The sequence below is a fragment of the Daktulosphaira vitifoliae genome, unplaced genomic scaffold, assembly GCF_025091365.1.
Source record: "Daktulosphaira vitifoliae isolate Bord-2020 unplaced genomic scaffold, ASM2509136v1 Scaffold_2, whole genome shotgun sequence".
Taxonomy (NCBI): Eukaryota; Metazoa; Arthropoda; class Insecta; order Hemiptera; family Phylloxeridae; genus Daktulosphaira; species Daktulosphaira vitifoliae.
The window spans coordinates 19,359,325-19,382,698 of NW_026099573.1; the positions used below are offsets into that span (position 1 = coordinate 19,359,325).

The 23,374-nt window shown below is 24.7% G+C and overlaps 2 protein-coding genes across 4 annotated transcripts; one reads left to right on the forward strand and one right to left on the reverse strand.

The window, feature by feature from the left end:
• Positions 1-8,611: 8,611 nt before the first annotated feature.
• LOC126899409 (aromatic-L-amino-acid decarboxylase-like) lies at positions 8,612-18,106 on the forward strand. 2 transcript variants are annotated; one of them, XM_050674349.1, is made up of 11 exons: positions 8,612-8,760; positions 11,441-11,572; positions 12,538-12,629; positions 12,792-12,912; positions 13,414-13,527; positions 14,852-14,971; positions 15,817-16,207; positions 16,905-17,020; positions 17,118-17,210; positions 17,270-17,470; positions 17,594-18,106. In XM_050674349.1, the coding sequence occupies exons 3-11, from the start codon at positions 12,550-12,552 to the stop codon at positions 17,813-17,815; spliced, it is 1,458 nt and encodes a 485-aa protein (XP_050530306.1). In that variant the 5' UTR covers positions 8,612-8,760; positions 11,441-11,572; positions 12,538-12,549; the 3' UTR covers positions 17,816-18,106. The 2 variants fall into 2 exon arrangements, with proteins under 2 accessions (XP_050530306.1, XP_050530305.1); XM_050674348.1 differs by lacking the exon at positions 11,441-11,572 and having other exon boundaries at positions 17,594-18,105.
• LOC126899432 (ubiquitin-like-conjugating enzyme ATG10) lies at positions 12,664-23,305 on the reverse strand. 2 transcript variants are annotated; one of them, XR_007702584.1, is made up of 8 exons: positions 23,060-23,305; positions 20,426-20,504; positions 19,315-19,419; positions 19,160-19,257; positions 18,982-19,094; positions 18,276-18,401; positions 14,817-14,975; positions 12,664-12,942 (listed from the first exon to the last, which is right to left on the reverse strand). XR_007702584.1 is itself a non-coding variant. In XM_050674388.1 (7 exons), exons 1-6 carry the CDS (start codon positions 23,162-23,164, stop codon positions 18,305-18,307), a joined length of 597 nt encoding a protein of 198 aa, XP_050530345.1. In that variant the 5' UTR covers positions 23,165-23,305; the 3' UTR covers positions 14,692-14,975; positions 18,276-18,304. The 2 variants fall into 2 exon arrangements, 1 of the variants encoding a protein (XP_050530345.1); XM_050674388.1 differs by lacking the exon at positions 12,664-12,942 and having other exon boundaries at positions 14,692-14,975.
• Positions 23,306-23,374: the final 69 nt, after the last annotated feature.

Below are 23,374 nucleotides of genomic sequence, written 5' to 3' on the forward strand. Positions count from 1 at the left end.
GATAGTTCATCAAATATTTCCAATTAACATAAAGACAATTACATTAATTAAGATAAAAAACTATTTGTTTTAACCATATAATAAACATTATTTAAAAACAAACAATTTTGTTTGATGAAAAAAAAATAAAAATCAATAAAATAAACTTTTTTGTACCCTGCTATATTATTGTTTTATATATACGATTATAAGATGCCGCCTATTTGGCTTCGCCATCAAACACAAGCAATATAAGCTTATTTACTGCAATGTGCAATAAATTATTGTTTAGTTCGCGAACAAATTTATATATTTTATATATTTAAATATAGAAACTTAGAATTGGTTAAATGGAAGTCAGCAAGGTTGATAACCTCCTCCCAGAAAATTAAAATAATTTGCAACCCCTTAAAATTTGGCTCACGTTATGGTCCAGTCGACAGTACATGATATATACACATTATATATATATATATATATAATGATATATATATATATACACATTCATTTTCTTTAAAAAAAAGTAAAAATATTTTGTTTGATTCAAAAAACTTTACAATTATATATAGTTCAATAATAGGAATTTATCACTAATTTGGTTTTCATAATACCGAATACAACAATAATCTGTTTCAATGAGCCATAAATTATTTTTATCAAGAAAATTTGTCTACACTGGTCGTTCAACAATGTATGATAGTAAACTTGTACTGCATATAATAAGTATACATTTTTTAATAGTCATCAATGACTTCTGTATACAACACAGTAGAATAACAACAGAAATTTGGTTTAAAAACACTGAACTTTAACACGCTGAAACGGACGAACGGTTGAATAAAAAATAATAAAATAACAAGATTGATTGTAAATGTTTTCATGTTATCAAGGTGAAAATAGTGGTTCTCATTTAAAAAAAACCCAGCACAGGGGGTCACGACACAGTGGTGACGTGGCATAGTTGGATCAAGTATAATGATATCTGACAGTGATTAAAATCACTAAAAAAAAAAACGTTTTGATGCAAATCATTAGATACTGTTTAATTTTAAAAAATTGGTTGATTATTCCAAAAGCTACATGATCTCTAATTCCTTATTTATATCCTGATTACAAATTTTATGATTTATAAGTGTAATATATGAATAAATATATAAATATATACAGGGAAATGGTGTTATTTAAAAATTTTTCATAAAAAAATTATATACACTTTTCAATAAGTTATAGCATTATAAAATTAAAAATGTAAAATATAAAATCGAGATTTTTAACACAAAAATAGCATATGGTAAAATATACCAAATGATAGGTTATAACATCAAGCATTTATAAAAAAAAATTATATTGATTTGGTAATTTTTAAAAAAGTTATGACAGTTTTATGAAAAAAAAACCCAGCACAGGGGGGTTGCAGTACAGTGGTGACGTAGCATAGTTGGATCAAGTATAGTGATATCTGACAGTGGATTATTCCAAAAGCTATCTTCTATTTTCTTATTAATATCCTGTGTGAAAAAGGGATTATTAAAAAATATTATTTCTCATAAAAAAATTGTGTTGATCCATACACTTTTCAATAATTTATAGCATTATAAAGTTAGAAATGTAAAAAATAAAATCAAGAATTTTCACACAAAAATAGCATTTGGTAGCCATTTTCACCGTGAAGACAAAATAAAGTCTGAAATTTTTTTTTTTCATAATAAAGTATATTACATAAGCTTTAATTTAAGATATATATAAAAGTGTCAGTATTTCTGGAATACTTTCAAAAATTAAGTTGAAAAAGTTCTACTTTTTATGTGCATTTTTAAGATTTGAACCCCCCCTGTATTAAGGTAAATGGTCCTATTAAAAAAAAAAAGTATGTCGAATGAAAGAAGTCTATAAGTATTATTTCTTATAAAAAAATTGTATTGATCCATACATTTTTCAAATAGTTATAGCATAATAAAATTAAAAATGTAAAATACAAAATCGAGAATTTTCACACAAAAATAGCTATTGGTAGCCATTTTCACCGTGAACACAAAATAAAGTCCGAAATTTCTTTTTTCCCTAATAAAGTACATTACATTAGCTTTAATTTAAGATATATATAAGTGTCACACTTTCAAAAGTTAAGTTGAAAAAGTAAATTTTTTGTTTAAAGTTATCATTTTGAATACCTCCCTGTGGGCAGGTAAAGGGTCAAATTTATAAAAAAAATAAATTAAATGATAAGTAAAGACATTGTGCATTTATAAAAAAAAAATTATATTAATTTGGTCATTTTTGAAAAGTTATGGCATTATTTAGTAAAAAAAATTGAAAAAATTTCGAAAATTAGCCATTTTTAAATTTGTAATTTTTTTAGAGATTTCTCTCATTTATGGGGAACGAGGGAATTTTTTTCAATTTTTGAGGGTAATGACTTCGGCTAGATACGATTTGTGATCTTTTGACGCATCGTTGAAAGAAATCAGTTCAGTGAGAGCTATGAAAAAGTAGTAACAGACAAAAAAAAAAACACATCATAGTAAAATTAATACCTTCTCAGCTTCGCATCGAAGCTAAAATTAATATTAAAGTTAATTATCCTTGAAGTGATTATTTAACTATATATATTGTAAAGTTTTTTGAATTTTCAATTTTTTCCTAGAAAATGAGTATTATCATACAATGAATCTAATGAATCTTCTTTTATATAACACAAACATTTTTAAAAAATAAGTATCTGTAAAAACTGAGATTTTTTGCAATAATAAATACGATAAAAATATTAATAACAAACTATACATATGAAATTCAAGAAACAATTTTTTTTTTAAGTTTAATAGTTTATTTCAAAAAATATATCTAAAAATAAACTGCACATTTAGTAATTATCAAAGTCAACAATACAAAATTTACGTAGTACTAATGTGTAAGGAATAACTATAGGAATATTCTAAACTTTGATAAAAGCAAATTTTGTATAAATGTCTTAATTAGATAAAAATTTATTTTATACGTTTATTGAGTGCACACTTAGTTTTGAGGTAGTGTTAAGGTTGTTACTGTATCCCTCGCATGATCCCAACGTTCCAAACAATTATCAATGCTTGCTTGGTTTTGTGCAAAGAAGGGGTCTAAAAAAGTCCAATACACCATCTCGAGACCACCACCAGTTCGTAGATAAACTATAGTTCCAATTTTCAACAAACCATAACATGGTAAAAAACACAATATCCAGTCAGCCATTCGAAATAGTGCATAAACAGACCAATGAATTAACAGTGCTTGCCGATCTTCTGGAGTAGAAACAGAACCCAACCTAATAGTTTTATATGTTCGGTATAAGGGTTCGAACACCATGAGTGCCATTTCCACCACAAAAGCAATTATACTCAAAACCATTTTGCTTTCTATGAATTTTCAATGTATATGGTATGCACACGCGTGATTGAATTTATATAATTTTGTCTAAGGTTCTTGATTTAAAAATTTAAGTTAATGAAGTCGATATCATAGTGTTATTTATGTGTCAGTGTAGAAATTAGTAAAATGGTTTGATTTTAAATATTAAAATAATACAAAAAAACATGTCACTATGGAAATGTTTTGTTAAATATTGAAGTACTTGGACAGTTTTCGGCCAATGTACTTTACTATAAATAAGTATAGCATATATTTATTGAAAACAATTTTATTGATTGCCGTTAGTCCCTAACACCTATGATATATGATATATGCCAAGGAAAGTGCAAATTCATGTATTATGTCATGTAACCTTTATATGTATTAACACGTCCAAGCTTTTTAGTTTGGACATGTTAATATATGAGGGTGTAGCTACTATATTTTATTCTTAGTATCTTATGGTATATTTTATTAGCTTAATAATATTTGATAATAAAACAGATATTATCAAGCAGTATTATTACTTGAAAAATATTAGATTGATTGTTAATCATTCAGTTCAAACGTAATTATATATTCATATTATCATTGATATAGGGTTAATCATATTATTAAGTTCATAACTTATTACGTTAGAACATTAATTTTTTAAATTTTTATTATAAAAACTATTAACAAAAGTGCCGTCTTTGCTTATTTGGAAGAATTTGAAATGCATTTCCTAAAACATAGTGACATATAAACAATATACTTGATTTTTTAATAAAATGTTGTAGATTTTTTCCTACTCATTATTTATAAGTGGTTAAATTTCCAACATCCGTGTTAGAGATTGCATTAGTACATTTTGAGATCATGCCGTTGCCTTGGCTACGCATTCCGACAATTTAGTAATGAAGAAAATTACACGAGAAAAATCGCAGGGGTTACAGTAAATTCAAGTGGTTGGCATATATACTGGACGAACTATTGAATAATGTATGTTGTGGGTAAACTAAATAGATACGAAATATTTTATTCATACAAGTCGCCAACTTTTTATTAAGTCCATTAATCTCATTAACTTTTCAACGAAATATTCATACATAGATTGGTTGAAACATAAAACGTATTAAAATGGAAAGAATTTTTGGTTTTAATAAAAAAATTCAGATTTTATTGGTAAATCTGGTAGTAATTCAAATATATCCAGGACTTAAGTACTTAAAATCAAATAATTAAAGCAATAACAATGATTGCATAAACTAAATATCATGAAAACCATAGACATAAAATTAAAATGTTGTTATAAATTGCAAGTGATTTAGGAAACAAAATTTCATGTACAATGTAGAAAGTATGTTATTTATAAAATTATTATTGTATTTAGATATCTCTGTGGGGTATAACAGCAATTAGGCGTATTACATAATACATTTGCATGATTGCTTTCTAGATCGTTGATATACACAAATTAAGAATAATAGTATGGCGCGATAACTGATTAACACTTGATAATTACACACTTTGGAATTATTAAAATTAAATAATATTGGATTGCAAAGACAGATATNGCTTTCTAGATCGTTGATATACACAAATTAAGAATAATAGTATGGCGCGATAACTGATTAACACTTGATAATTACACACTTTGAAATTATTAAAATTAAATAATATTGGATTGCAAAGACAGATATTTATTATGTACACAACAAATAGTCTATAGTTATATTATTTAATACATTTTATCGATGTTTGAAAAAAATGTAACATTTGTAAATCATTTAATAGGTTTTAATTTCAAAGCTTAATAATTTTAACTACATTGTTTAAAACCTATTAAAAGAATTACGATGAAAAGATTTAGTGAAATTTTTGTAAAATGATGACGTATATTCGTCATTGTATTTCTAAATCCAACAAAGAATATTGATACAGTTTAAATTTCTTTTTTGACTAATAAAAATATTATTACATAAAAAAAAATGATAAAAAAGAATTGTTTGTCTGGTGTACTTTTACAAGTTACATTAATTTTTATATTTTATATTATTGCGAGTACATTTTTCTAATTTTGAAAATAATAAAAAACCAACTTATAACAATATGGTGAATTAATTTTATTTCCAAAATATTTATGAGAATGATAATTATGGTTTTCCTAGATCAAAAGTTTGAAAATTAAAACAGTTACTAGATAAATAGATCATCTATCTTTTACACAAAGTACGGTTTTGAATCCCTTCTATTTGTTATCATCAAATGAGTTTGTGTGGGTAATAGATTCATCTTGGCGTTATCTTTTGCTTTTCATCACTTTAAATCCTTACTAGTATATTTATTTTCTCTCTTTTATAGTTAAAACGCGAATTCGATGACTGCTAAAGCGAACTTCCGCCTCGAAAATCAGTAAAAGCATTTCATTCCACATCGCCTACATTTTAAACTCCGTTTAGTCAAAGCGGATCTGCTGTAAATCTAATTATAATATGCGAGTCTTGTGTAAATAAAGACAAGTTAACAACATAAATGAAGCTGTATTCAACACTTACCATCCAATATTTAAAATAGATGGATATATCAATACACATATTTCCTGTTAATTGGGAACTACTCAATCAAAGTCTGATTAGAAATTTGTAGGTATTTTTCATTTTTGTTTGAGGAACTCTTTCTTTACATTTCGTATAATAAATTACTTTGACGATTACAAGAATTGGGAATTTTAATTAAGAACTAAAAAGGTATAACTCGTAAGGTCGTCAACAGAATTCAGGTTTTTAGGCCAACCCTGTAATATTATGTATAAGTTTACTGAGTAGGTAATATTTGATGATATTTAAAATTTTAAATCTATATATTGTGAACAAGTAGTTTAACACTATTGCAGAAATTGCTCAATACTAGTTGTATTGCATAACTATCGTTGCCATTAAATTATTGTATTCTAAGACCAAGTGCATTTCAATTAAAAAAATCATCAGATATATTACTTTTGTGTCGAAGAGAATCATCTTTACTACACTATTATTATGACATTAATATTAAAAGAAACTTCAATATTGTTCCGGTAACATTGAATATTGCCTAGAGGATATACTTTTACATGTGACACGATAAATATATATATATATCTATTATGTGATATCTACAAGATTATTCTTATTAACGAAAGAAAATTATTACATACCTTACCCGAAATTATTTAATAAACCATAACTTGAGATTCAATCAAATTTAATTTTTATAGCTTAAAATCTTTAAATTTGGTATTACACTACTCACAAAATACATTCATAAGCGTCATAAAAAAAGCAGACTAACAAAGTATATACTGAAGCTTTTCGTCAGAACATTATAAATTAATATGTTAATGTTACTTTTGCTAATAAATTAATTTTTAAATTTTAGAAAAATATATTGTACACTTTTATGTAATAGGTTAAAATTATCGTATCCTGTTTAATAAAAAAAAATGAACAGTAAAATAATTAATAATTGATTTATAAACAGAGTCGATTAATTTGTCACTTATATGTCTAAAATTAAATTAAAATATGTTAAAATAATTATTAGTTTAAAAAGATGTAGTATTTAGTCTCCATATTTGTGTAAAGATATTTTAATGTCAAATATTGTATTTTTTACGGAATTTGGTAAAAATGTAGTTATTGTAATAAGAAATTGAATAATAGGTACTTGATCACAAGATCTAAATCAGTTTCAGAAAATAAAAAATTACACACGTTTATTACATGACAACATTATACTTACTTGCCAGAGCATATTAATATATACTGTCGAAAACAAAATGAAATGAAAAAGTCAGACTCGTTTGTTAAGTTTTATGTCATCGGGATTCAATAAAGTTAAACACACATAATATGAAATACAAAATTAAAACTATAGCGAATACTTTAAAATAAGTCTAAATTAATTTCCTCTAATCAAAATCAATAAATGTAATAAATTATTCAAAATTATGCATTAAGTAATAACATAAGACAATAAATCAAATTAAATCTAAATTACTTTAATAATACCTTGACCATGATTTAGATTATTACCACATTCAACACTCCTTATCACGCAGGATTATATATTACAGAATGTTTACATAATTATTTAATTTTTGAACGACTCTATTCTACTATACTTGATAATCAAGAAATTGTTAATGACCTTATGCTTACTAATGGATATTATAAAAACAGTAATAAATGTAATTAATTTCAAATGTAGATTATATTATGTCTTTCTTTAACTGACGCAATATAAACACTAGTTATGGGGCGATTTCAGCTAATAATGTGCGTTAATTTTTGATAATAATTATAACATTGTTGAACACAGTAACGATTATATAACTCAAAAAGTTGTGTCTTCATCTTTGATAATTTACAAATAGCGTATTAAAGTTAATTAATTTAGAGATGGCCATAAATAACAGTATCTTCATTAAATATTCAGTAATATATACATATTTTTTTGTATATAATTTTTTCTGATTATAATTAACAGTATTCATTTGAAAATGTTTTTAGTATTTAAAACTGTATAAATATTACGGTCATAAAATCAGATTCAGATCAGATTTTGCTCAAAAATACTCTAACCATAAAGTTTGATTGTAATGATTTATGATGGTAATGATAAAAATGTTCTTTTCTTCCTTTATTGTATTTACACAAAAGTAACAAGAACAATGAAAAAATCATTAGCCAATAACTCTACATCAGTTTTTAATGGATAGAAATAGCTAGATATTATTATATTGTGTTATGTAGTGCCGGAATCCCAAATAAGTCCCAACTATTCAGTTTTCAAGCGATAATGTTTTTCATTTTCTCGGGAAAAGATACCTTCACTTTAATTTGTTCGCATTGTCAAAAGATATTATTTCTAAGTTTTTGTTTTTCAAATAAAACATTAACTAAAGTTTATGGCAAATATTAGTAGAACACAATAATGACATACTTTCTCATTACTGATTTGTTTAATTCGGGCGATTAAAATCTAAAATCATCAACCTAAGGGGATAAACGAAAATTGGACTTTGAAAAAAACCCCATACAATTGATACCAGAAACAATTGCAAAAGGCTCTTATCCGGTAGCGGAAGAAAAGACAGCACACGAGAGAGAACGGAACGTTCGCATTATTCTACGAATAAAACCCATATTATTAGTCCCTTCTCGCCGCACTCCTACTGTAAAAGTGCACCACCTACTCCACAGTCGTTCAAATCACATCAAATTGTGTCGGCGACAGCTTCTGTGTAGTTACCTCGACGGCAGAGCGCACTTGTAGCTTTAAATCTGCCCGCCACCGACCGATTGTCCGCCAATGTTCATTCAACTAAGCCTCCCGCAACAACCACAGAAATATATTTTTCCAATACTCGTCGTCCAATAGGTAAGTAAAAGTTATTTATATAACAGTTAGTGATTTCAATTCATTATTTGTCTCCTTAATAAATATATGTGTTAAACCAGTTTTATAATTTATAACAATTAGTATATAAACTATTATAATAATTATATTTATCCATTTAAAACGCTTTATTTGGATCTTTAATGAAAATAACACAATGATTTGAATTATCTATAGATACTGAGCATTATATTTTCGGGACTTGAGGCAGTGGGCACTTCATAATCAAACTATAAATCACTCGAGTGATTTGATATGTGTTTTTCCTAATGAAATCACGGCAGTATAAATTATAACTAATTATTCAAGAAGGGTTTGCATGATGAGTTTACAAATGCAACTTGTTTAACAAAACCTTTTTAATCATTATCACTGTCAAAATATTTTTTTTATAAAAATGTTTAAGAACAGTACATTATTTTGATTAAATAAAATTCTTATTTTTACTATTACCGAAACACAAAGAGAAAAAAATCAACTAAAAGTGGTTAACAAATAGCTTAACACTAATAACTTTGTAGCCTAACATTAATTACATTTTTAAATGAGGCCTTTTTTCAACGATTTCTCGAAATATTTAAGCATATACTTGAATAGATTGATCGCGGTAAAATTGTGAAACTTCTCACAATTATTTCCGTACAAGTCAAAATCGTTATTGAAGAGTCACATACACATGGTTTTAATATTTTCTAATTTTATTCTAATGTAATGCAATAGAATCGTACAATTAAATAACCATTTGTTGGCATTTATAAAGAAAAATTACAAATGTTGATATCGGTACTTTGTTTAAACTAATATCTATTCACACAATTTTTATCAATCAATTATTTAAACAAATATTTCAATTCAAATAGAGCAAAGTAGTAATTTCCAAATATTTTAGAATATAAATGATAAATAAAATAACTAGATCGGATAAACTCGTTTTTAACCACCTTGGACTACATTTAAAGTAAGGTCGGATATTTCAGTATATTATATCGTTAACAGCTTTAAACCCTTTCACTAGTAGTTAAATCTACGGAAGTAAACTTAATACTTACTCCAGTCTTTTTTAGTACTGTAGGAGTAATAAATTTATAATTAATAAAATAGTTATTCGTTTTGACCTTTATATTTAATGATTTATTTTTGTAAATTAATAAAATTCATATAATTATTTTCATAAATCGATTTAACTCTGCATCACGTTTGTTATTGATGTAATAAGTTAGTCATGAGAGTTGTTTTCTTTAGATTTTTTTATTATTTTGCTTTCATTTTTACGAATATTGTACAGTACAAAAGGGTCGTATCTCGAAAAAATATATTTCGACTTCAAAGTCTTAACCTTTCGTAAGAAACATATTGACAACGGTTTTTCAAACATTTTCAATTTTTAATAACCGATTTAAAAAATAAAACTGTTACTTGTAGTTACGCAACTTGGAGTCCATTTTGGAGGAAAGACAGGCAGTACAGAATTTAAAAATAAATAACAAAATCATAATTAAAATCAAACATCTGAAGGGGCAATTGTGACCCAAATTACGCCACTGTTATTTCAAGACTTTTTAATGACACCAACTATGTGCAGAATATTTTTTAATTGGTTTTTGCAAAGTATATTGACTTTTGTAGTATTAATAATATTTAAGTTTTTAGCAACATCGAAACTAAGTCATTAATATCGCGATAGTGGTGAACCTATATATATATATATTATATTTAAGATATCCCTTCTCAATAAAAGTAGGTTACTACCACTGTTTAATTAACATTTTTTTCTAGTAAACATGAAAGAAATTTATCAGAAGCTGAACAGATATTATTCTACTTCCTATTATAATAACCTTTTTATTATATTTAAAAATATATTAAATGTCAAATTTAAAATTGTCCCTGATAATATTCAAGGAATATAAATATTAATATAATCTTTAATTGACGATACAAAGTTAAATAAGCATTTCATTGATTTTAATATTTCCGATAAGCTAATAGATGCGAGTCACTGCCTCTTAATACATTTTCTCATCAATCATTTTTAACTATTACTTCCAAATACTGAAAAGACAAATAATTCATTTTGTAGAAAAACTTGAAGAAATAAATTATTAGTAAAAATTTTAGTAGTTTGAATTAATAATTGAGAAATATTTTAATTGATCAAATAATTATATCCTTGATTTATTGATTACAGCTGAGAATTTTTTGTATCGAGTTGATTTAATTTTTAAAACCAGGCCAATTGATGACAATCATTACAGTGTTGTCATTGCAGAAATTTTAATAATTAATTTGAATCCTTTCATTTTTTTTTTTTTAACTTAACGGTTAGCTAATACCGAGTACTACAGTTAGTTGAATTAGAACAAATGTCAATTCATACAAAAGGATTGTAGCAAAAGCTAGTTTTAACTATCTACTTTAATGATTATATAATATAAAATAAAATTGATAGCAATTCGAAAAATAATTATTCTGCTAGAATTTATAGCGATTATTTTTTTTTTTTGTAAAGATTTTAATAATATTACTTTTTAAAATAAGGAAAGATATTATAAATAAGTGTTTGTTTTATTAACTAATCAAGTGTGGAAGTGAAGTTTCAGGCGGGAAAAAATATGAAAGATAACTGTATTCAATTTGTATAATAACAAACTTGAACTTATAGATTCATTAAATCTCGTCCACGGATAAAGGTCGTTAACGCCCACGTATACAAAAGTCATCGATAAGTACAAATTAAAGGGAAAGATACGCCTTCATTCGTGCGCGATGTCTTTAAGAAAACTATTAAAAGAAGGTAAAGACCTTTCACCACGACCTGTGTTATCCCTGTAGCTAAAAATTAGTAATTATATTATAAAGCCTAAACGGGTTAAGGACATGTATATTTGTTATTTGTACAAGGAAATTGTCATTGCACAATGTAAGAGTATACTTATCTGATTCCATAACGCAATGTTATACATATTGACCGCCCGTGTATTCCCAACAAGAGTTTGACTTTTACTCGATTGGCCTTGTGTGTGGATCATTCCAACACTTAAAAGCAATTTTATGTTTTCGAAAGTCTAGCGGTAACAATGAAATGACTGAAATGATACAATGATAATGTCCTCTTTACGCAGGATTATCTTACTGATTCCTGAGATTTTATACTTAAAATAGTTGAATAGCCATACGAAATTCCTTATCATTTATTATGCAGCATATACATATAAGATTTTTTAATTAATTGATAATTAAAAATTCAGAAAAATTATTTTTCACAAGTGACATACTAACCCTAACTAATACGATATTAATTAGAATACTTACAATGGTAAAACAGCATTAGTATTACACAGTAAAAATAAATATAAAACGATGTTAGAACAGTTTTAAGATCATATTTAAACAAATTTTTCCTCATGAAAAATTAATAGAAAAATGATTTTTTCTCATTACATTATTTAAATTCAAAATTCATTTACTTTTTTTGTAAACGAAATATGGAAAATGGGAACTTACAAAAACATTGATAAATTCATTGAAAAATTGTATCATAAGATAAAAAATGTTACTTTGATCCCATTAATATATATTAATACGATAAATTTTAGTAGAACATTGTAATTAAATACAAATTCGTTAAATACCTAAAGACCATGATATTTAAAATTTTTTATAGTAATATTTATCAAATTAGTTAGTACAATTAAGTCCAAGTTTGCATAGTTTATTAACCAAATTACTAAGAGTTCATTTTATATTATGTATTTTTAGATTGACATTAAGATGGAGTTTAAGGAGTTTAAAGAATTTTCTTCAAGTATGATTGAATACGTTGGTAATTATTTGGAAAATATAAGAGAAAGGTACTTATCAAAAAACAAAATTTTATACATTAAATAAATAAAAAATATCAATAAATAAATTTATTTAAATAAAATTAACAGTTTTTAAAAATAATAAATATTAATAATAATACACTCAATTACTTTATGAAACACAATATTATTATTAATAATTTTTTTTAGAAAAGTTTTATCATCGGTAAAACCTGGTTATCTGCGTCCTCTATTACCTACTGAAGCACCAAACGACCCTGATGACTGGAAAGATGTTATGACTGATATCGAAAAATTGATCATGCCGGGCGTAAGCAACATTATTAATTATATGTTTAATCTTAAATAAAATAAACCATTTTATTTCATAATTATTTATAAAATAGAAGAATTTTAGTTAATAAAACAAACACAATTTTTCTTTATTTTCTATAAATGAAGACTTAATATTAATAACATATTATATGCTCTAAAATTAGCTACTGAGTTAATCCCAGACAAATATTCCAAATGCCTACCCTAATAATATGTAATATAATATACATACTATAATATTATACTATACGTTTTAAATATTTCTATTAGGTCAAAAAATAACAATAAGACAAAAACTACGTCCAAAAACCAAGAGATTTTGATAACTCGATTATAACATATTACAAATTCATTTTCATGAATAATTAAAATTTTATGACTCATTGTAATTTTGTCCAAATCATCGATAACTTCTAAATAAAATTACTACATATTGACTAATCAAAACTTATAAATATTACACATAATTTAATGCAATAATTTCATGTTATTATAGGTGACACATTGGCATTCTCCAAGGTTCCATGCTTATTTCCCCACAGCTAATAGTTACCCAGCTATGGTAGCTGATATACTCAGTGATGCTATTGCCTGCATTGGATTTTCGTGGGTAATTGCAAATTTAAATAAATTACTCGTTACATACTTTAATAAAATAATAAATTTTCTTCGCAGCGTAAAAGTTAAAAAGAATAAAATTGTACTTTTAAATAAGTTTTGTACAAAGAAGGTTAAAACCATAATTTAGTAAAGAGTAAAACCATGATCTATTCGCCAAATTATATCTCAATCAATCAATAATACGATTACAAGTAAGATTACCCCCTGACAAACCTAAATTATGACACTAAAAATAAATGTGTATAAACGTGTAAAAATACTGTTCTATTAATATGCTCATAATATATTACGATTCTGTTAATTCTTACAATACATCTGAATTAACTACAACTAATATTACTACCAAATATAATACGGATAATCAACATGAAATTATTCAAATCAACTATTGTCAAGAACATAAGTTTTCACAAGTAGTATTCTACAAAAGAAAACTTTTTACAAGCATGTCTGGTAATATTACAGATTTATATCATAAGCAAATGGGTAAACGTTCAAACCACTAATAATAGTTTATAATAGTTGAACTATTACAAGATGTGAGCAGTTCAAGATTGAGCATAGAATATTTACACAACAATACTAATAAAACCACTAATAGTATAATTATATTAACTTCAATTCTAATAATTTTGTTATGTTCATAATAATTTATTTTAATCATAAAAATCTTCTATGTAAATCCTAAAGAGAAAAGAAGTGTTATTGAGAAGATTGAGAAGTATACTTAGAAAATAAAACCTTACAAACGTTAAAAAATGATACATAAATAATTGATTATCAGAAAACTTTATTTGACTGATTATCAATTCTTTTCAATTTATTTTTATTTTCTCATCTATTATAAACTTAATATAGGATCAACTATTTTTCATTTATTGTATCTAGTGTTTGTCTTGTAGAGCTTATATAAAAATAAAACGAAAAAATTGTATTTATTATCAATAAAATCTCCGTATATTTAATAGATGTATTATATAATAAAAATTGATCACTTGTGGCTAATTAATTAAGTAAAATTAAAACTATATTAAAAATATTATTAATTTAAAAAACTAAAAAATATTAAAAATATTAAACTCAAAGCCACAAAAAAAAATTAATGAAAAGTCGCGGATACGTATTTCGGAAACAATGTTACCATTATCAACGCTAAACACATACTCTTTACAAATTATAAAAATATAAACAATGAACTATAAAGGGTAAAACAAGATTGTTTCTCGTATAATAAACAAATAGTTAATAGAGACATAAAGTAATTATGTTAAAAATTACCTCATAGAATACTAAAATCTCATTAAATTGTTTAGATTTCAAGTCCTGCGTGTACTGAATTGGAAGTGGTAATGATGGATTGGTTAGCCAAAATGATTGGTTTACCAGAATTCTTTTTGGCTTCAGCTGGACAAGGCGGTGGTGGAGTTATTCAGGTGCCTTTAAAAATATTACACAATGCTTTTATTTTTATTTAAAATAAATAGAATAAGTTTCTCATTACCATTAATATTGTTTTAAAAGTAAAAAATAAAATCTATGCATTTTGAAACTGCACTTAACATTAGTATTACACTATAAAAATATTCATCAAATTATTTTTATATCATTAATTTTAAATTAATATTATGACTTATAAATAAAAAATAATTATTAAAAACAATTCTATACAGCTTAATAGTTTCAAAAAATAGTATTTTTTTATGGGTATTAATGACCCTTACATATATGAATAAATAAAATATTGAATGTTCAGTAAATAAGAAAATGGGTTTCTATTGTTCTTATTGTTTGTAACAATTTACATGTTTCCTTACTTACTGAACACTGTATAATATTACATTGATAATTGAATTTGAAAAAATATACAATATAAACACATCAAAATGAATCATCATAAGTTATTAAAATTATGTTATGGGGAAAATGAGATAGAAATGGAAATCTTATACCTCTTAACAACTTTCAAATAATTTGGCACGTGTTTAAGATTTTTTTAGGAAAGGGGAAATGAAAAAAATTATATCAGCACTGAATAATTATTTATGATTTATTCTATAATTTCTTAATTATACTTCTGCCTTAGCAATTAATATATGTGAATAATATTTTAGAATACATTATAGAATAAGCACTGTAGTTTTAATAATTATATTAAATTAATTTTTTCTGAAATTTTGATAAACTACTCCAAGCCTTCATCTATTTGACTATAAAGCAGATTGTACCTTAACCATTATAAACAGTAACCAAGTACATAAATATATTTTAACTATAATAGGGTACTGCTAGTGAAGCTACACTTGTTGCATTGCTTGGTGCCAAAGCAAAAGCTCTACAGACTATCAAAGCTGAAAATTCAGAATTAACTGATGGAGAAATTGTTCCGAAATTGGTAGCTTACTCTTCACAATTGTCTCATTCATCAGTTGAACGAGCAGGTCTTTTGGGGGGTGTCTTGTTGCGAGCACTTGATACAGACACTGAACACAAACTCAGAGGAGAAACTTTAAAAGATGCTATCACAGAGGACCGCAAAAAAGGGCTCATTCCATTCTTTGTGGTAGCTACATTAGGTACAACAAGTTGTTGTTCTTTTGACCGTTTGGATGAGATAGCTGTAGTGAGTAATGAGGAAAAGATTTGGGTTCATGTGGACGCCGCTTATGCTGGTAAGTTAAAATTCTCTTCAATTGTATAATATTATAGAAGAAAAAGAAAGAGGGAAGTATCAAATTTGGTTTAATTTAAGATGTAGCAATCAATATGAAATAGTTTTTGCAACAACTCGGTAAAAAATGATCGGACATATCTGTTATTGTACCTATATTTAGAGCATTATCTGTTATATAATATTGTGTATAAAAATTAATTTTCAAAAAGTAGATTTGCTTAGTTGTTGCAGTGAGCCTTTTAATTAAAATTTTTCATATTTATAACTATCATGTTATTTATTTTATAATAAAATGAAAATTATTTATCCATGTGTTATTAAAATATTATACATAAGTGTATCAACAAAATATTGAGTTTATTTATGGAGATGAATGATGTAATTTGTTATTTTATAAATTAAATATGCAATATACTTGATCCTGTCAGCCATTAAATTTCTTAAAATTATAATTAGTATTATTATTATTGTATGGTACAGAATTTTATAGAAGCATTTCATAGATTTTGTTCAATATAAGGATTGTGTAATAAATTGAATAATACTAATTTTATTCATTAATGCATGCTACGCACTGCATAGTATAAAATTCAGTTAGTGATGAATAATAAAGTTATAAAATTTTAATTATATATTAATAAACAATAGTTGTTAATATTTTAATGATTAGTTACTAATTGTTTATAATCATTTAGGTTCAGCATTTGTTTGCCCAGAATACAGATATTACTTAAAAGGAATAGAACTAGTCGATTCTTATAACTTTAACCCTCATAAATGGCTGCAAGTTACTTTCGATTGTTCAGCAATGGTAAATATTACTTGTTTAATCCTTTTTTAAATTAGAAAAAAAAATTAAATTTTAATTGAAGTCAAATAATTATTTGGTTTGATAATTTTTTATTTAGTGGTTAAGAAATCCAAACTATGTGATTAACGCTTTTAACGTAGACCCACTATATTTGAAACATGAACTTGAAGGACAAATGCCAGACTATAGAGTAAATATTTTATTTTATATCAAATTAATAATAAAAATATTTATAATATATTTTTTTAGCATTGGCAAATCCCATTAGGTCGTCGATTTCGTTCATTAAAAATGTGGTTTGTTTTTCGACTTCTAGGGGTAACTAATTTACAAAAATCTATCAGGAAAGATATAGGACTTGCACATGAATTTTCTAGTCGAATTGAAAGTGACCCTAACTTTGAACTTTTCAATGAGACTACAATGGGACTGGTATGCTTTAGAATCAAAGTAAGAAATATCAGTAATTATATTGATTATATTTATTTATGAATTTTTTATGATAATTTATGTCATCTGAATAATTTGTATCATTTATTTTTTTAATAGCATAATATGTTTTTTATTTTTTAGGGTTCCAATGAACTCAATGAAATATTGTTAAAAGAAATTAATGATAGAGGTAAAGTGTATATGGTACCATCAAAAGTGAAAGGAACTTTCTTTTTACGGATGGCTATATGTTCGCGTTATACCCAACTTGAAGATATTGAAGTGACATGGAATGAAGTTAAAGAAGCTGGACAAGAAGTATTAAACAGACAAAATAAATTAACACAGACTAAAAATAACTAGATAGGATTATCTTTGTTAAACAATAATTATGAATGCTTAGTTACATTTTCTAAAGAAAATTGTTTATTGAGTTATTTAAAGTACTGTGTTAGTATTGAAATATGTAATTATCTTAATAAAAAGATTTAATTTTATTAATTGTTATTTGTATTGCAATTGTAACTGTTACATATGCTATGTTAAAATTAATATTTGAATGTGGAATAAATAAATAAACATAAATTTGAAAATCCTATTATTAGTGCATAAAATAATTGGCAGCAGCTGCTTAAAATTAAATATTATTGTATAGCAATATATTAAGTTAACTTGATGTATATTTATTTTATAATATAAGTGTTAAATTTATATTATTTTTACTTTTAAACTATTATTTAATGTATATTTTGCAATATTCAATTAAAATAATTAATAAAGAAATTCAAAATCTGTATTTTTAAGTGGTTTTTAATAATCTTACCCTTTTATTAAAAAATGTCAATATTACTATTATAGTATATTTTTTTTATGAATACCATAAGACAAATCAACATTAAGACCAACTAGAGGGCTGATAGTGCTTAACCAAGCTATTAATGGACTGCAGCTATAAAAAAAATTAAATAATATATAATTACAGCATCAAATACATTAAAAATAAAGTAAACAATATTTTTTAAAAAAAAAAAAAAAAATTATTTCAAGTAATACTTCTATTACTTTTATTTATAATTTTAGCTAAAAAAGGCAATTAATAATTAATTGTCTTTTTTAGCTAATTGGTATAAATTGGAATACAATTATTGTATTCCATATTTTGTTAGATATGTGCATTTAAATTTTTATTATTTAATAACAAATATTAAAATTTCTATTAAGCCAAACTTGAATCCCCACCATAAGACATAAATTTTAATATTATAATTGCACTAATTTATATTTTGTATTCTGGAAGTAAGCTAAGAATTACACTTTTTTTTAATGGCTATTTTTAAAATGTTCATTAAATAATCATTTTAAAAATGTTATCATTAAAAATAAAAAGTATACTTGTAATAGTTACCTTCTATAGTGCAAGTATATGTTATCAATTAACTGTAATAAGGAACAAGGAAATAATTATCCCCAAGTAATCATATGAAATATACACAAAAAGTAATTAATACAAAACAAAATATTATAAATACCTATTTTCAACATCATTGGTATACAAGTTTGTTGAAGAACTTAAAAGTTCTATTATTTCTGTAGTCTTACATGGATGCAACGTATAAAATGGAATATTTTTCATAGGATGATACTAAAGTAAAAAAATTATTTAGAATAAAATGTCATTCATTTTTAAGTAAAAAGGGTCAAACACACTTTTTGTGTTATAGCATTCCATTTATCTGCGATTAAACTATTTTTTAATGATAAATTTACTAAAGACCAAATATTTTCTAATGACAGTAATCTTCCATCTAAAGATATAATAAAAATTATTATGAATAATATTGTAAGGGAAAATTTACAATTACCTGTGAACCACATATTAAAGTATAAATCTGGACAACAGTAAGTTGGACTATATAGAACATGGTACTCACACATTATATCAAGTAAAGTATTTGTGTTATCATATTCTAAAAAATAAGAAGGAATAAAATAAAAAAATTGTAAATTCAAATAAGGAAATGATAACACACTATATACATTCTATGATCCAGTTCCAAATTTATATATATATATATATAGGTAGTTTAAAAAAAAGTTAGATATAGTCCAGTGTAATGGAGTTGTGGTATTTTTTAGATTACTATTGACTGATATCTAACAGTGATTAAAATAACTGCTTTAAAAAACTTTGATGCATATTTGAAAAAACTAAAAGAAATTTAACATATCTACTGACACAAAAACGGGCTTCTTTCAGCCATTATCAACCTATATGAAAATTGTATAGGAATCTGAAACATAAGTGGCCTAGTGGTAAAGTTTGTCTCTACAACACCTTGGGTCTGTGTTTAATCCTAATGCCTATTTCACACAATTTCTGGAACACTTTTTATGATTGAGTGCGTTACTACCATAAATGAAACAATCTACATGATTTTTTACTTTAGAAGTTATTACTCCAGGAGGATAAGTCACTAGAATATTTTCTTTTTTTAAATCACATTAAAAAAAGCTTAAATTAAAATGATTAAGAACGATATGAGTATTTTTTATTATACAAAAAAACTATATAATCAGACATTTTTATAGAAAATTGTATGATTTCTGCTTAATGCCTAATAACTACTAGAAAGTTTTAATAACATTATAAAAAATTTGATGATTTTTAAGACCATATTAATAAGTATGATTAATAATTGGATTTCCAAAAAAATTATATTGTTAGAAAGACAAATGTTTAAAATATCATCAATAAAAGTTTTGTAATCATTTATCCGGTTTTTAAAAAAGTTATTTACACATAATGGATTTATAGTCGTATTTATTTATTATCCATTCAAACCTCAGTTAAGTATCTTTTCTTCAATAATAATAATTCATTCAATAATTTTAATTACAATTTAAAACTACTGGAATGCTTATTAACTCAATTGATAAGCTGAAGATTTAATTTTCAACATAAAATATTTTTACCTGAACCACTTTCATCTATATCACATTTTTTTGCTTTTAAGACTTGATTTTTTGAAAGATATTTTACAATCTTGTTTTCCTAAATTATTAAAACATAATCATCAATTAATTTTTTAAATATTTTATTATTAGAACAGTAATAGTAGAAATTAGAGATGTTCCATGTAGTAAATAAATGTACTGAGTACTGACTAAAAACCTAGTAAAAAAGTGTGTATAAACCAAGTATTGAGTAAACTCCGGATAGCCAAATTTACAACATTATTGAAATTAAAAGGTCAAAATATCGAATTTCTAACATTCCCTCCTCAATTAAGTTAAAACTAAAAATAAGCATTGGATGGAAAGCTTTAACTCTCCCGTAATTAGATTTTACTCACCTAAAAATTAGATTATAGGTGTTGATAATATTATCTTTTTACTTTAAAAGATAAGAATAGGTAATATTTATAAAACTAATTTATCATTTTACTTTAGAATAGACAAGTCTACGAAATGAATAAAAATTTGTAATTAATATGTATTATACATAAAACTTTATATAATTAAATTATCATATTTGAATACTAAAATTTCAGAGTGTAAAAATTAGAGTATTAAAAAACTTTTATAAGAAATTTTTGGTTTGGGGAATGTACACAAAAACCTCTCTTGTACATACACCACTGAATATAACCATGTGAGATAATACAAATGCTCTAGTTCATTCTAAAAAAATGTTTTCCTCACAAAATTTCAATTTTCACATTGTCACCACTCAATTTTGACCCTTCAACACAAATTTAGTAATCCTTGAAATGTAGTTTTCTACTACAGGACTATCTATATGATTTACAAGACCCAGGATAAAAATGATTGCAATATAATTTTGTCACAAGTGCAAAGCCCTATTATAAAAAAAAAAAAAACACGCAAGGCATAATGTCTAGATTCTATTGGCTTCTCTTGAAGATTGTCTTGTCTTTCCACCATCTTTTTTAGGAAAAGAATAATATTGTCTCAGAAGTTTCCATAAATTCTATAGTATTTGACTCTTAAAAAATTCCATTTTATTAATGTTGAATGTTAAATGATATTTAGTATATACATTATTATTTTATGATATACAGGGCTCGGAAGTTAATGTATTTGCATATCAATCTTGCTAAGTTGTATTTAAAGCTAGATAATATAGAAATCAATTTTAAGGTACCATGGTTATATATTTGAAGTTTTATTTTGCATGTTTTTGCATATTTTGAGGTTTTTGGCTTATTTTGCATATTTATGTGTTTTTCTAAATCAAAGGGCATATTATTCAAAATTTTGATATTTTTATACTAAATCTGATGAAAAAAAAAAAAAATACGATAATTTTAAATTTTTTATTGTGTAAAATGTTTGGGGATTCAGTCGCAACATGAAATGATAAAAATAAAATGCTAGTAGACCTTACTTCATTCGATTTAACAGTGTTTTGGATACACATTGTACAATTTAATGAAAAACATGAATAGATTTAAAAATAGAAATTGTCTTATCTACACATCATTTTTATATTTATCATAAAAATTACTCCCCAAGAACCAGTTAACCTCAATGATTTTAAATAATCAAAACATAAGTCAAAGATGTCTTCATTGATTTTTAAAGAAAACATTTTTCTTATAAATAGCCACAAATTAATTAATTTACAAAATTTATCTGATTTCAGTAATCTTTTTCTATATTAGAAAATATTTCACATTTAATTTTTCATTGAATCATAAGTGTTCGCAAATTTAGTTTGGGGTTTACTATAGTAATAGGGGCCCTTAAAATAATTTATTTTTTTGCTAATCAATTAAGTCATGAGTGAGTGACTTTTCTTTACTCCCCTCCAGATCATAATTTTTTTATTTTTACATTTTAAAGGTAAAAGATAACTATTTAAAGTCTATTAAAAATAATAAAACTCATGTTAATTAACAAATCTTAATCTATAGTTGTTGAAATCACATTATAACATATATCATCCATAACTTTTTGTACTACGGTTAATAAATATTTATCAATCATAGTTGACATAAATGTATTCTGGAAGCTAAAAGAGCTAAGATTTTAAAGGAACTTAAAAAAAATTACAACAAATGTTTTAATATAAGCTTCCTATCTTAAAAATTTTCAGGTAAAAATAGGCCAGTAGTCCATGATAAAGAATAACAATTTTACAATTCATGAAATGAAACCTTGCAAAATACATACTATTGAATTTAAAATTAAATGCTATTATAGATATGAAATTTTTATATCATTGGACTACTGCTAAAAAAAACCTTTAATTTGTCAAGGTATAGTTGAACATATTTAGCACCTTGTTAGCATGCCTGTGTATTGACTTACATAGGTTTGAATTAAAATTTATCATTTCGAAATATAAAGTAATTTTTGATGATAACTTGATAACTAGTCCCAACATTATTGTACTAATAGTTATAACTTAAAATTTTCTCATACCTATATGAAAATAAAAAAATAGTACTTATCTAAATTTTGTTACAACAGGCTTATATATTGCTAATTATTTGTTTAATTTAAAAAAAAAAATAAAAATCGTCAACACAATGAGAATATATAAAAAATATACATGCTAGGTTTGATTATAAAGTTAATTACCAAAGGATTAACATATTCACTGATTATCCAATTATCATCTATTAAATCTGAATGGGCTTTTAAATCCATTGCATACTTGATAAATTGGTCATAAGAAATGCTCATAGTTTTTTGAAATTATTTCAGTTCTAAGAATTAATAATTTGTTTCCAAAATTTGAACGCCTACTTATATTCAAAGTAAGATAGAAAAATTGTAAATTTTAGAGCTATAAATAATTTCAATTTAAAAATAAAGAACTTCTTCATTTATTAAATTTTAAAGGATCAAACTAAACAACTAAAAAAAATATTAGTGTTATCATGCAAGATAATT